General features: G+C 38.4%; 1 protein-coding gene across 1 annotated transcript in view; it reads left to right on the top strand.

Moving 5' to 3' along the window:
* LOC145996090 (cytochrome P450 6k1-like) overlaps positions 1-12,266 on the top strand; it is a 39,095-nt gene extending 26,829 nt beyond the window's left edge. Inside the window, exons 3-5 of the mRNA XM_083132344.1 lie at positions 3,905-4,129; positions 9,520-9,771; positions 11,911-12,266. Of these exons, the coding sequence (XP_082988470.1) occupies positions 3,905-4,129; positions 9,520-9,771; positions 11,911-12,116 (683 nt within the window). The 3' untranslated portion in view covers positions 12,117-12,266. The remainder of the gene's footprint in view (positions 1-3,904; positions 4,130-9,519; positions 9,772-11,910) is intronic.
* The last annotated feature ends 3,579 nt before the right edge of the window (positions 12,267-15,845 follow it).

Raw genomic sequence — 15,845 nt, 5'->3', positions numbered from 1 at the left:
CAGGATTTATTCTGTTCAAAAAATTCTTAATGTCACATCTTGGCTCTGATTCAAAACAGTGATCCCTAAGTTGGCCATTAAAACTGCTATGGATAGGTGGTGCATAGCGTGGCTGCTTTGCTGCTCTGGCATTAACAGGTGTTTCATGCTTCCTTTTCAGACCAGATGTAGATGGCTGTGAGGGCAATATTGGTGACTGTACATAACAAGTACACTTATGCCTATTGTAATATGCTTTGCTTAATATTTTATGGCATTTTGGGCATATTTTTGTGGCTGTTCTGCATTTTTCGGGATCACAATTATGCCGGTGCCTAGCCCAATTAGAACTAGAAATATTTTTTTTACACTGATTGCAATATTTCAAGTTTGGCATTTTTATTGTTTGTTTATATAAAATTTCTTGGTCCAAAAAACAGAACTATGGATAATATGCCAAAACAATTTTATACCCAGACAACAGCAATAACTAGGCTCTGGTGATCCCCAATATAGAGTAGTTTTGCTCTATTATGCTGTTGTAAAACACACTTTACCAGGTTTGATACTTGGGAGCTATCAGCTGCATATCAGCTAAATACAGTCAAAATTGGATTTTAAATCTGCAATAAATATTCTCAAAGTCTCACGTGTGGGGATATTATTCTGCCAAATGTATTTCAATCTCACACACTTTACCAGGCCTCAAACCGGGGAGCCTCTTGATTACAAGGCAATAATACCAACACTTTGCCATCAGGGAGGCCTACACACTCTACCAGGTTTCAAACCCGGGAGCCTCTTGATTACAAGGCAACAAGACTAGCACTTCTCTATGGGGAGGCCTCAAACCCAGGAGCCTTTGATTACAAGGCATATAAGCCATGGGGCTATGCCCACACTCTCTTCCAGGTTTCAGACCTGGAAGCTATGAGCTGGATATCGGCCAATACAGTTATACAGTGAATATTTTCAAAGTCTCACGTGTGGTATATATTATTTCAGAGCAAAGCCTTTTAGAATCGCACTCAGGGAGTAATATCCTTTTAGTAAGAATTTCCCCCTATTACACAGAAATATTAATTGAAGTTTTATGCTCTACCAGTGAATTGGAGTCAATGGCATGCAGGCCCATACATGCTATCATGCAAAGGGAATTTTCCCTGAAAGGGCACAGAAATATCAATAATGCCCCCTTTTAGCTTATTTTTCTGTGTAGATTAACTCCCATGCGTGCCAGCATATAAAAGCCCCCAAGCCTGCATAATTTATCTCCCCGATCATAACTGTCTAACAGACTAATGCATTTCTGAGCTAAGTAATTACTGCCCCGGGCAATAAAACTGATCAAAGATTAGGAAGAAAACAGGTAACAGCTCAATTTGCAGCTGCCTTTGTCCAAGATAATCCTGTATTGTATTAGATCTGTAAGTTGTTAGAGGCACCTACATGAGTATTTTTGGCTTAGTTTTAAGTGTGGCCAAATCAATATCAAGAAGAGCATATTTTTGACAAGCTTATGGACAACAATCTCACAGATTCAGCCTTTGCACACATGGCCAAATCAATCTGTTGAGGCTTCTTCATTTGTACACTAGAATTCAGGATTCTTGGGATTTTGACAGAGTAGCACACTGTAAGCAATAAGATCATATGGGTACTTGGCATAGTTTTAAGTGTAGCCAAATCTGTCTGTTAGGGTTCTTCATTTGTACACTAGGATTCAGGATTCTTGGGATTGAGAGCATATCACACTTGGGCAATTGGGGCATATGGGCATCTTGGCATAGTTTTAAGTGTAGCCAAATCGGGCTGTTTAATCAAATGACCTCTTCATTTGTTGCGCCAATAATACCACAAATACAACTACTAAAAGTTAAGAAGACACAATGAACTGGAATGGGGGACTGAAGTTAAACAAAGAATGGAAGCAGGTGTTAGAAAGAGTGGAAAGGACAAGAGAGAAAGAGGAGAGGAGAAGGAATAATGAAGGAAAAAGAGCGTGAGATAAAAAGTACAACCACATTCTATATGGGAGTAAATATGTTTAGCCTTTTAGGCGAAAGTACAGTTGACAAGGGAAAGCCATCTGCTAGAATGTTCCAGAACAACTTTCTAATACTCTGGAGGGGAGTAATGTTTGTGTATATATAAATCGTCCTGTTTTTGTACCTTGTTACATTTGTACTTGGTGCAGAGTCTGAAGAAGAACTTGCTAGAAGGTTGAAACGTTACGTTTAGTTTATGTTTTATAATAAAATAAATTTCTGCCTTGGTCAGCATATTGAGTATTAATAGTGCTGTGTAATGAAAATTCTAGTGTACAGCAGTTTTACCCACATACTGATAAATTTCGCAAAGTAAAATAAGATAATGAACAAACAAAATTATCATGATAATAAAATACTATATGTTTAACAATGATAAGAATGATATAAAAATCTGAGCAGTGGTATAATGTTAAAGGCGTATGTTAGGTAATAGAAAGTCCAAACAAGATACGTATAAATGTAGTTACTAATATATTGAATATTATTAGATTATGTAAAATTATTTCTTTCCGTTGTAGTTATGCATTTACTGACATTGGAACACAATTTATTGATATTTGTAATCCCAGTTTGATATGAAGATATTTTATCAGTCCAAATATTATCCACAAAATTAATTTCGAGATAACTTCTTCTGTCAGATAATGACCTAAAATTCAATCTATGTAATATATTTTCATAGTCATAATAGAGACGAAATAATTTATATTGGAAATAAATAAACTTAACTAACTGTTTCTGTGCACTCTCAAAGAATTCAGTATTACACTTTGTGCATTTCCAGTTCCAAATAACAGTTGCGAATTATAACATTGGTATAATTATTGTAACTAAATAACATTATAGTTAGTTTAGATGTGACCACGAAAATATAATATTGCTCAAGACTGTTCTACTTTTCATAACTGTTTGTATAATTTAATTTCAAACTAGAATCAAATAATACACCTAAGGCTCTTATACATAAAACATTTTCAATTTCGAAATTATTTATAAAATATCTTTAAAGAATCTGGGGAGGTTTTCTAACGAATGTTAAATGCTTGGATTTATGTCTGTTCTATTTAACCATTAACTGATAACCAATTATTATTGGCTGAGTTAATACAATGTTTACAGATGCTTAATTATGGCACATTCGAGAGAAATAATGAACAAATATTGAAATATGCTTTATGTGAACAGATAATAGTATTGAGAAATTCCATAGCTTAATTGTAACCCTACTTTAATAATAATAAATAATAATAATAATAATAATAATAATAATAATAATAATAATAATGGACTGACACTTCAGAAGCTGTTTTATTTATATTTTATTTATGTGTGTATTCAAGCAAGATCCAGGAAATTGACAAGTACTAGTAATTTTTTATTCTTTTCAAATGTATTCTGCCAGCACTATATAAATACATTTGAAGGTAACAAACTGACGCAATTGGCAACCTATGAATCTGCATTTTCTGAATCAAATTTAATGAAATAGTACTTGATGAGGTTTTTTCACAGACAAATTTTAGAGTTTAGAAACACGCGTATTGTATATTTGCAATCTAAAGATGTTTTCGTTTTAAACAATGTACATCACATTGCTCTTCACTGATACATAATTTTGACCAACATGGTTGACAATTTTCTGGAATTGCTCAATTTGTGAACGGTCTGTCATGTCTATTTTTGATTGATTGATTAAGTTGGTGTTTTACGTCCGTCCACTTTATGTACAGTAAGGCAACTCGGGACTGGACCTACAGTTTCAAGTGGGATCCGAACCACTATGTGCCTCAATCTTAGTAATATTAAGGACGAAGAATGCACAATAGCCTGAAACCGCAGCACAACGAAAGACTAATTCCTTCCCTCTATTTCAGTATTGACTCACGATGATCTCACAGCACAAGCGATGATCTTCTTTATCGGTGGCTTTGAGACGTCATCAATTCTCTTGACCTTCCTCCTATACGAGCTGGCTCTCAACCCTGAAGTCCAGAAACGGCTGCAAGAAGATGTAGACGCAGCACTGAAAGAAAATGACGGGAAATTTACGTACGAAGCCGTGATACACAACATGCCTTACCTAGATTGCGTGGTAGCAGGTAGGTTAATGCCTTACAATATCCTGGACTGTTGATTAGGCTGTTTAACTTTTATGAGAGGCTTGTAGAAACGTATTTCATACTTCTGTCTGTCAATATAGGTAATAGTATTTCAGTCAGTATCCTCAAAAAAGGTTAGTTGGAAAAATCGGACATACGCCATCATGCCACTGCACTAATGTCAATGTCCTCACATAGTGTGATCAGAAAGCTACATTTTAAAATTAGCTTTGCTAGAGCTACTCATGTGCGCTGCTTTCTACTAGGATGTATCAAAAAGTAAGGTGAATTTGTCTGTAAAACCCAGAGTTTTTTGTGTAGCTAATTCAATTTGTTGTGTGTGTCAGATACCTAGGTGATGCAAGTCTGACGGCAATTACAGCCTTCTACGTCAACCCGTCTGGTACCTAGAGCAATTCAAAGATGGCGCAACGACTTGAATATTACTCCAAGGAGGAGGTGCGGAGTGTTATTAGTTTTCTTATGGGTGAAGGGAAAGAAACGATCTGAAATTCATCGACAATTGTTTGGAGGTCTATGGAGAGAGTGTTATGTTGCAGAAACAAGTGTATGTGTGGTGTAACTCATTTGCAAGTGGTACGAGTAATGTGACAGATGATGACAGAAGTGGCAGACCAGCAATGTCCATCACCGACAGGAATGTGTGTGACGTGGATGCGATGATTCGTGAAGACAGAAGAGTCAGGTTGCATGACATTGCTGATGCATTGAACATCTCATATGGTTCAGTGAGGAGTATCGTCCATGACCAACTTGGCTTCAGGAAAGTGTGTGCGCGCTGGGTGCCCAAAAATCTGAGTGAGGACCAAAAACACCATCGAATGGCCATTTCCCTGACCCACCTCACACGATATACCCATCAAGGCAGTGGTTCCTATGTCGAATTTTAGTGTGATACCATGTGTCAAACATACTACAGTTTCATATTTTTTTCTATGAACGTTTTTCAATAAATCGAAAATTCACCTTACTTTTTGACACGCCTTAGTACTTCACTACTTTTGCATAAAAGATGTATAAAAGTAAAGGTCATTGAAAATCAGGAAGAGGAAATTTAGTAATATAAAATATGTCATTATTCCCAGGCAGTTACTCCATAAGCGACAGCTGCAGAAGAAACCACAGAAAGATAAAAGCAACGTCAACGGAAAAGGGACAAAGGCCAAATAGAAGTCAAGGCAACGGCACTTCAAAGACAATAAAACAAGAAAATTTTATTAATTCATTCAGACAGTTAGCTATCAGCCCAGCCAGAAAATATTAATGGAATGCTTGTCAGTTATTGGCGAGTTGGATTTACTGAGGAGCATAAGTAGGAAGGATGATACCTGAATAACTGGGGATTGTTATGTGGAAAGAGGCGAGAATCAATAGTTGGGGGAAAAGAGTGAAAGGAATCAATCGGGAGTCTCCGGAGTTCCAAGAAGACTCAGGTCTTATCACTGGGACGGGAAAGAATCCTTACTTCCATATCCAAATATGTGCCGGGTTCAACCATGACGATGTAAACGCATTGAAGTGTGCGAGTCCTTTAAAGTTCTTTTAAAGTTGTCCTTTCACCTCTCGCAGCTGACGCTATGGAGGCTTACCATATTTACAATTACTAAGGGCTAGGACTTTGATGACCTTAAAATTGCCAAAAAATGGCCTTTAGAAATGCATTTATGACCTAATACGTGCAAGAAAATTCCCTATAAACTTAGAAAAATGACCTACAAATTCTGTAAGATTTAAACTACCAAGAGAAATTCAAACTACAAATTAACGTTACAGTATCTATCACATGTTCATTGTGTATGGCAGTACAAGTAAGAAAGTTCACTTTTTTGTCATCTTTTACACCTGAAGTACTGAGTTGCAGTATACATCGAAAATCATACGCAAAATTTCGAAAGTGAATGATTGTCGGTTGTCGGACAAGAGAGCCTTGTACATGGAAAAATTTATCTCCACTTCCACCGACACTAGAGGAGCGTACTTCAAATGAACAAAGCACTTGCTGTTAAGTCACTTTCAATTCCATATAGTGCAAATTGCTTCCCTGACAAAATGTCCGACACAGAACATAAAACTTTTCACCCCTTGTTTTTTTAACAATAATCCGTCTGGCTACAATGTATGTACTGATAGAGGGTGAAATCACATTGTTTCAGCTGAATTGTTACACAACAGCTTGAATCAACAATACTGCACAGCAGGGTGCAAAATCCTGGGAGGGATGGGGGATTTCCCCCACCACCAGTCTTAGCCTCAAAAATTTCCGGAGGGGACGTTTTTGTTACAACAAACAAAAGATAAGCAATTACTTTTAATTTCAAATATACTGTACTAAGAATAATATCGAAAACATGCACAAATTATTGTAGTTGTGAGTGTTCAATGCTTTTCTCTCTCAAGAGATCATTAACAAATCTACTTCAATATGCACAATAAAGGTAAAAAAAGAATGCAAAACAATAATATCAATAATAATAATTGATTTATATTAACATAAAGCAAAAACTAAATAAAAACTTACACATAATAAGTAACATTTTTTATCTTGTGTAATTAATAATAATAATAATAATAATAATAATATATTTTTAATTTACTAATTTATTTTTACTTTAAATAACATTATAAATATGTATATCGTATAATTTATATGCATGTTTGTGGAGGAGGGGTGTTTGTTGATTAAGATCTTTCTCCCCCCCACCAGCCTTAAATGATTTCGCACCCTGCTGCACAGAATTACTTTGCTTCCTCAAACACAGTCGTTCAGAACTGCGCTGAAGGCAATGAGACTGGAGTCGGGAACATCTCTCCTTCAAAGGGTTACATTTGCATGTAAAATGCCCCTTCTTTCACCAAAAATGTAGAAAAATGCATAATATGACTTTTAAAAGGCCGAAAAATGACTTATACAGTTTAAAAAGTTTAAAAAAATGACTACTCCAAGAAGGGTAAAAAAATGCAAAAAATGCCCTAACAGAGGCATCACAATTTATTCACTTACGTGTAAAACACGTCCCTATCTACTTATGCAATGTTTCTGCCTTACCAAAAAAGGATGCATTTGCATTAAAATCCTAGCGATAATAATTAGTGTATAATTCGGATTGGGCTTACACACCCCAGGAAGTCGATCCCTGTACCGAGAGTATGTTACCCAGCCTGTTTTTACAGTTTTCATGTAACTGTAGGTACGATACGGTATTAAGAAATGTAAGGGTGTATTTAGGGCTAAAATGACCATAAATTGGTCCTTTATAAAAATAAAAAAATTATGCTGTGTTGAGGGAATATTGGGGATGCATAAATCACTGAAGCCCCCATGTTTAAATTCTTAGTGCGAGATGTTAATATCTCATATATTACACTGTCGTGTGAGAACCAGAGAGCCGTATCTCCAAAAATGTAACTTTCAGTTTTGTTTTAAGGTGGACAGTGGCGTCGCATGCAGTTCACATATGGGTGTTCACAATAAAATCTTTATACTGAATGCATATTTTCTCCTCTCCCTTGTAACTTTCACTTCAATTTGAAACCTACACATTTTTATCAACATAAAACTAGATTCCAATATTAATATTTCTTGTATTCTTAACTTAGACATGGTACATAACTTTTTACAAACTGTTTATTTACTACTATGTTCGATAGTCATTTTTTTTCATTTTGAACACGTACGTTCATAAATTCACATTACAAACTCATCATAACACAACACGTACGTTAATAAATTCACATTACAAACTCATCATAACTCAACATAACACAACACGTACGTTCATAAATTCACATTACAAACTCATCATAACTCAACATAACACAACACGTACGTTCATAAATTCACATTACAAACTCATCATAACTCAACATAACACAACACGTACGTTCATAAATTCACATTACAAACTCATCATAACTCAACATAACACAACATTGTAACTATTGTGCTCGTCACAAATTGAAAAATTGATTGATTGATTTGCTCTATTTTAGTTTGCTTTTGTGCCACTTTTGGCTAATTTGGCACTCCGCCTTTTTTTGGCATGAAAAACGTCGATTAATAAAAACGTTGCACAGTCTGAATGGCCCTTAGACGCACATGCGTAAATCATATACACCTCAATAGATAGTATGTAACTCCTGCAGACTAGTTTCTAAAGAATAGTCGCTTGTCACTATTCCGTGAATTTTAGTGCCCACTGAAATTTAAAATCCACCAGGTTTGGTGACTTTTTGCTAAAGTTTGCAACTATGTAGCGCAGACCTTTTTCGAGTTCCCATAGACATGCCTTGTATATGCTGCACTCTGGTTTTGAATGTAAGACGTATTGCCGCTTGAATCAGTGTTCGCACAGCAAAGTGAACATATTCGAGGTATAGTGGCCAACAGCCCCTTAGCTGTCAGTTTTATGCAACACGCACAACAATTGTGTTCAAAGCCCTCCGTCGAACATTCTGCAACCGAATTGCGCACAGATTTTGATCGAACGTTGCCACTTTGATAGCTTTAAAGTCTGCTTTTTCTTTAGGCAAGAGGAGAGAGAGAAATTAGAAATAAAATAGTAAATCTCTTAAGGATTAAATAATAAATATATAATTTGACCAGTAAATGTAGCAAGTCAAGATACAATTTACATAATACAGTATTGATGTTTTCAAGATACAATTTTCATAGCAATTTACTCAAACTCAAAAGTTAGGTTAGGTTAATGACTGCACAACAAACACTTCTGTCAATCGAAGCTCGTGACCTTCGGTATAAATACGGAGATACACCGACCATTACATTCTAGTCCACCAATCAGGTTCATCCTCTATGCCTATCTAATGCTACCCTTCCAGCAAAAACACGTGTAAGTCCACACACACAGAGAAACAAAGCCAACAGAAATGAGAACGGCTTGAGAACATTTTACATATGACAACATCGCCTCATTTTTTTGTGGGCAATCCTATACATTGTGCCAGTCAACGGCTTATCAGATACCACTGATAAAACCGGAAAAGTGTGCGCAATCCGGCTGTAGCCCGTCGGTGTCAGATTAAATTGTGTGTGTATACTTGGAACATCAAACAAAGTATTCTTTCGAATAAATATATGTGTTTGTGCATTTAATGAGTACGTAATTTAAAACATATGCACGAGTGTTCATGTGATCATGCGAACATTATCAGGCGGCGCGCCTGAAGGTGGAGTCATGTATCGTCAATTGACTGACTCCTCTTAAGACATTAAGAATCTTCTGTAAATTTGATAAATTAGTTACGTCCCTCTGGTTCTCACACGACGAAACATCAGCAATTTGGTGAAGTTTTGTTTTGTTTCCAATTGACATACGCATTATTTTTTTAAATTTTGTTTCATGGAACAGAGACCTTGAGGAAATATCCCCCACTTCCAGCCACCGATAGGATCTGCACCAGAGAGTACACACTTCCAGGAACGGATGTCAAGCTGGAAAAAGGAGCCGGAATCCATGTACCTATCATGGGTTTCCACTATGACCCTGTCTACTATCCAGACCCGGAGAAATTTGATCCTGAGAGGTTCAATGAGGACAACAAGAGGAAGAGACCCAACTACACCTACTTGCCATTTGGAGAAGGTCCACGAATGTGTATTGGTAAGTGTATTCATAATATGTTTGAAATTAACCCTCCCACCTCTTGATACACCGTTATGGTGCCGTATTTGAGGTACCACTTGAAGCTCACTGACAGTATTATCAATCGCAATCTATGCCTGGAGATTTTGTTGAGTCATTCACTTCGAGTGATTCCCAGTATAGAGTGTAAGAACCAATCTTGTTAGAAACAAGTCGTTACTTATTAACTGAATATAAATGTTAGGAACAAAAATTATTCCAATGGTCCCGGGTTCTATACTCGGTGGAGACACATAGCGGATTCAATTAACTTTCGAGGGCACAATCAAACTTTGGACAATTTAGGGGCACAATCAAACTTGGGACTTAACTTTCGAGGGCACAATCAAACTTGGGACAATTTAGGTGCACAATCAAACTTGGGACTTAACTTTCGAAGGCACAATCAAACTTGCGACTTAACTTTGGAGGGCACAATTAAACTGGGGACAATTTAGGGCCACAATCAAACTTGGGACTTAACTTTCGAGGGCACAATCAAACTTGGGACAATTTATGGGCACAATCAAACTTGGGACTTAACTTCCGAGGGCACAATCAAACTTGCGACTTAACTTCCGAGGGCACAATCAAACTTGGGACAATTTAGGTGCACAATCAAACTTGGGACTTAACTTTCGAAGGCACAATCAAACTTGCGACTTAACTTTCGAGGGCACAATCAAACTTGGGACAATTTAGGGGCGCAATCAAACTTGGGACTTAACTTCCGAGGGCACAATCAAACGTGGGACAATTTAGGTGCACAATCAAACTTGGGACTTAACTTTCGAGGGCACAATCAAACTTGGGACTTAACTTTCGAGGGCACAATTAAACTTGGCACAATTTATGGGCACAATCAAACTTGGGACTTAACTTCCGAGGGCACAATCAAACGTGGGACAATTTAGGTGCACAATCAAACTTGGGACTTAACTTTCGAGCGCACAATCAAACTTGGGACTTAACTTTCGAGGGCACAATTAAATTTGGGACAATTTAGGGGCACAATCAAACTTGGGACTTAATTTTCGGGGGCACAATCAAACTTGAGACAATTTAGGGGCACAATCAAACTTGGGACTTAACCTTTTGGGGGCAGAATCAAACTTGGAACATCGGTAGGCAGGATAGACAAGTTTTCCATCCACGAACACTCCAGAACTATTTTGCTAAGTAACTTACATTTGAGCAATCATAAAAAATATTCAACACCTTGCCCATCCTGTCCCAGGAGGTTAACAAAAGTATCTTGAATTTTTAAATTTAGTAACTTGATTTTTTTTGGGGGGGGGTGGCTAGTGCCTTCCCTTACCCCCGCCAAGTTAAGCCTATGATCCTACAGCAATGCAATCTTCTGTTTGGGGGAGCGGCCACAAATAACAGCCCATTGGTCCTTGCCGCATTTGTACAGTCAGGTTCATAGATAAATCGCTTTGTTTTGTGCAATGTGAGGTTCTAGATTTGAAACGAAATCGTCAACAAGATAGAGGCTACCCTCTCTAACACCCAGTGTAAGCGTGTAGGATGTAAAACGAAAGGGATTGAAAATAGTAATGAACAATTTCTGTCCACGTTTCTTTGAACATGGCTGTACCGCTGGGAAAGTCGGAAGCAGCAACCATGTACATCATCCACAAACGCCAATGTCTACTGTTAAGTGAGGATGAATTCGGAATTGGAAAATTAACACACATTTCTAGATGTGCACTAAACGCACTTCCATGAAATTAGGCGGCTGGCAGAAGTTCGCGCTGTTGCCACGTCGGAGCACAACCCCGTGTGTTAGGAGTTTTAAGAGAATGAAAGATCTCGTTGTAGAGTTGGCCTTTGTAATCCATGTGATACAAACTGACAGTATTTGCTCAAGAGGCCAGGGATGACACGGAGAGAGGTCGGTCTGACGCTCGAACTAGGCAACGCAGCCAGATTGACGTTGCCACACAGTGCGCGGGAACCAGCGACTTTAGTCCCGCTCTCGCTTGGCTTTTCCCACATGTGGCACCAGCGCAATTCTGCCCAGCCACCTATTTTCATTCCCCGGCGTTTACGTTTTATTTCCACATGCCATTCTTACGTTTTCCTCATCAATGCTTTTTATTATGTCTTCCACAGGTCAACGTTTCGCTATGATGCAAACCAAAGTTGGAGTAGCACACTTCCTCTCTAAATACACCGTCCAAAGATGTCCAAAGACGCTTGTTCCCATGGAGTTCGACGCTTCGAATTTTTTTCTGGCCGCAAAGGGTGGAATGTGGCTTCAAATTAAACACAGAAAGACCCCACAATACGTCTTAACAATTTCTCTTGAACCAGTGTAAAGTCACACCTAACTGTATATTTTAAGTCATGGTATTGTATATTTTATGCATATATAGTCTGTGTTCATTACATTGACTATTTGTAAGAGGTTTTACTTAATCATGTTAAATAAAAGTTCTGTATTTTAAATATATTTAGAGATGGTAACATTTTCAAGCCTTTTTTTCATGTTAAGAAACACTAAAAATGCTGACCAAGGCAGAATTTATAACATGACAACACACTATACAAATTAACATTTCCATCCTCTAGAATCTAAAGAAGACCTTGAATGCATTGGTCAGCATTTTTAATGTTTTTTTTTAAAATAATATTTAGAGACTATTTTATAATGGTGTCCAATATACAGAGTGATTGTCGAAGTGTGACACCACATTATTAGTTCAGATAGAGAAAAATGGAAATGTTGTTAGGAATATGTGGTTGTCAATCCAATATCTAATATGTCTAATTGGTTTAATATAGAATAAAGAATAAATTCCTCAACAGTGGAAAGACTGCATAATTGTTCCTGTGTTTAAAAAAGGTAATAAAATGAAGTGCAATAATTACTGTGGAATTTCTCTACTCTCAATAACATGTAAAATATTATCTATCATTCTCTTAACAAGACTAACCCCATATGCTAATGAAATTATAGGTGATTATCAATGTGGATTTAAACGTAACAGATCAAATTTTTCACATCAGACACTTGAGAAAAAGTGGGAATATAATCAAAGTGTCCATCAGATATTCATTGATTGAATGATTCAGTCAAAAAAGATAAATTTTATAATATACAGGGTGTTTCGTAAGTTCGTTTACAACGCTTGGGAGGTGGTTGTACGAGTGAAAATAAGGTGGAAAGTTCATGTAACGAAATTCCAGAAACGGCTTTGTTGCCGAGTTATTGGCGTTTGAAAACGTGGGAAAATGATTTTCCGAAGTGAATAATGGCAAAACGGGTGGAGAGAAGTCGTCAGTGTTGGGCGGTCCACTAAGAAATTGGGTACGCTCTTGTCAGAAAATCACGCGGCAATGTTGTGCAATCTCGGCGCAAGGGATTCCCAAAAGGACGCGAACGAAGATGTTGACGGGAGTGGGGTAGGTGTGCGTTCTACGTGAGCTGGTATCGACGAAAATTGGCATGTGTTGAATGACACCAAAAAACAAAAAACAAAGAAAATTTCCTGAGCGAAGGGCACCATGACTTAAAAACGAAAAAAATGAACTGTCATGGGTTGCATACCTTGAAGGGCACACAGTATGCTTAATGGAGATGTGAAGGGAACCTCATCAGACGGTTTTCAAAGTGTCCACCATGTACTTCCAAGCAGAGGTGACAACGGCGAATCAAGGATTGTCTAGTGCGACCCAACAACCCCGGCGTTTCTGCTATCGATGCTGCAGCTACATTGATACGGGCAACGAGGTCCTCGGCTGACACGACAGGTGTTTCGTAAACGAGGCGTTTCATCTCTCCACAGAGGAAGAAATTCAGTGGCGTAATATCAGGCGATCGAGGTGGCCATGGCACAGGCCCTCCCCTGCCAATGCACTGGTTGTGGAATACGGTATTGAGGAAATGGCGCACATTCCGATCGACATGTGGTGGTGCACCGTCATGTTGAAACCACAGTCTTTGTCTCTGTGCCAAGGGCACGTCCTCTAGTAGTTCAAGCAAAACCTCAGTGAGAAATGCTTGATAAGTGGGTCCACATAGGCGAACAGGGAGAATGTACGGTCCAATCAAATGGTCATGCAGTATCCCGCACCACACATTAACTGCAAATCTGTGCTGATGATGTGCCACTAGCAGTGCATGTGGATTTTCATGTTCCCACACATGACTGTTTTTACTATTGAACACACCAGTTTTCGTGAAGATAGCCTCATCAGTCCATAGTACCGTATTCTGAAATTTGGGGATAGTTTCAATTTGATGAACAAACCATTGGCAAAAGTCCTCACGTGGGCCAAAGTCCCGAGGTAAAAGTTCTTGCACTTTCTTCAATTTGTACGGGTGCATCCCCTCTTCTGCCAGGACTCGCCACACATTCACATGGGAGGTGTTTCGTTCGTGGACTAGTGCGCGCGTACTGTTGCCTGGATGATCCATCACTGCAGTAAGCACATCTTCCACAAACCGTCGTGTTCGCACACTTCGCGGTCGTCCAACTTATCGACGAGGAGACAACACTGATCCTGTTTCCCGAAGTCGAGTGTCTACAGTTTGAAATAAGGTGTGCGATGGTAACACCCTATTTGGAAAACGTGCCCTATACAGACGCCTTGAAGCACGGCTATTACCTCCAGCCTCCCCATAAATCAGATGCATGGCCGCCAGCTCTTGGGCGCAGCCATTTACCTTCGGGTTTAAGATGGCTAGAGAGTTAATGTCTTGCACTGTTGAGGCTGCAGATTGGTGCGAGCTTCAACGAGAAAGGAAAATTCCTTGTTGTTATGAGGTTCATATTTAAAGGGGACAGATACGTTCAAAACAGTTCCGTTATTGTAGCTTCTTACTTAGCTTTGCTATGACGTGAGATCATTACTTGTTCCCTTTTAAGATTCGGTGTTATATACAGTGTGAGTCATAAATATGGCTACACGTTTGAAGTAAATGTAGTATGTTACTGTACAATGTAGAGGAAAATGGTGAATGGCATATTAAACTTCATTTTTTGATTTCAGATACGAATCAAGCTCCCGACATGACGTCATTAGCGAAGATGGTGCTGAACATGCAACACAAAGTACAGTTGCATCGTGCCAAATAGCATACCAGAATGATCGTGAGACTCGGAACACGTGATTATAACGTAACATTGTTGCCGATGACTATGGGAAAGTAAGGAAAACAACGAGTCAAGGAAGGACAAGGAATATGTACAAAACTGTGGCATAGCTTTATTTTGAATGGTTTAAAACGGGAATAGTGTATATTTTACTTTCCAGCGTAAAAGCACTATGAACCAAACCAAAAGTTTCATCACTCCCTTTCCAGAGAAGCAAGTAGTCCCCCTTTCCACCCCGATGGATGCACCGTTGCTTTACGGTTTTGTAATAACGTAAATGTCCATTTAAGGAGAAAGCATGTGGCAACAAGACATTTTCCATTCTCATTGTAGTTCATCATGAAATTAGCCGGGTGGCAGAAGTTTGCACTGTTGCCACGTCAGGGCAATGAGGTTTAATAGAATAAAGATCTTGTTGTAGAATTGGTCTTTTTAATTAATGCCATACAAACTGACAGTATTTGCTCGAAAGGTCAGGAATGACGCAAGGGTGCCCCGGAGAGAGGTCGGCCTCACGCTCGAACTAGGCAACGCAGCCCGGTTGACGTTGCCACACAGTGCACGGAACGAGCGACTTTTGTACCGCTCTTGCTTTGCTTTTCCCACGTGTGGCACCAGCGCAATTCTGCCCAGCAGCCTATTTTCATGGCCGTACGTTTCGTAAACAGCCTCAACGGTGCATACTAACTAGAAAATTCAAGCACATTAGATTCAAAATCACGCATTTTCAACAACTTTACCTTCTTTCCATTTCTCACTATCTGCACAAATAAGTTACCTATTGTATATGGTTCCTGAATTTTGAATCACCCTGTATATATGATTTGCATATCTATCAATCAGCTGCTACACCACTTCGTGTAATAATGTAGAAAGGCAGGTAATTGTTTACTTATTCCTTAATATGAGGATATTTGTACTATCAATATACTGTACTTTTCTTTTATG

Source organism: Lepisma saccharinum, chromosome 12 (genome assembly GCF_977018435.1).
Source record: "Lepisma saccharinum chromosome 12, izLepSacc3.1, whole genome shotgun sequence".
In the NCBI taxonomy this organism is placed as follows: domain Eukaryota; kingdom Metazoa; phylum Arthropoda; class Insecta; order Zygentoma; family Lepismatidae; genus Lepisma; species Lepisma saccharinum.
Note: the sequence above shows the minus strand (reverse complement) of the source record. Positions and strands in the feature narration are given on the sequence as shown.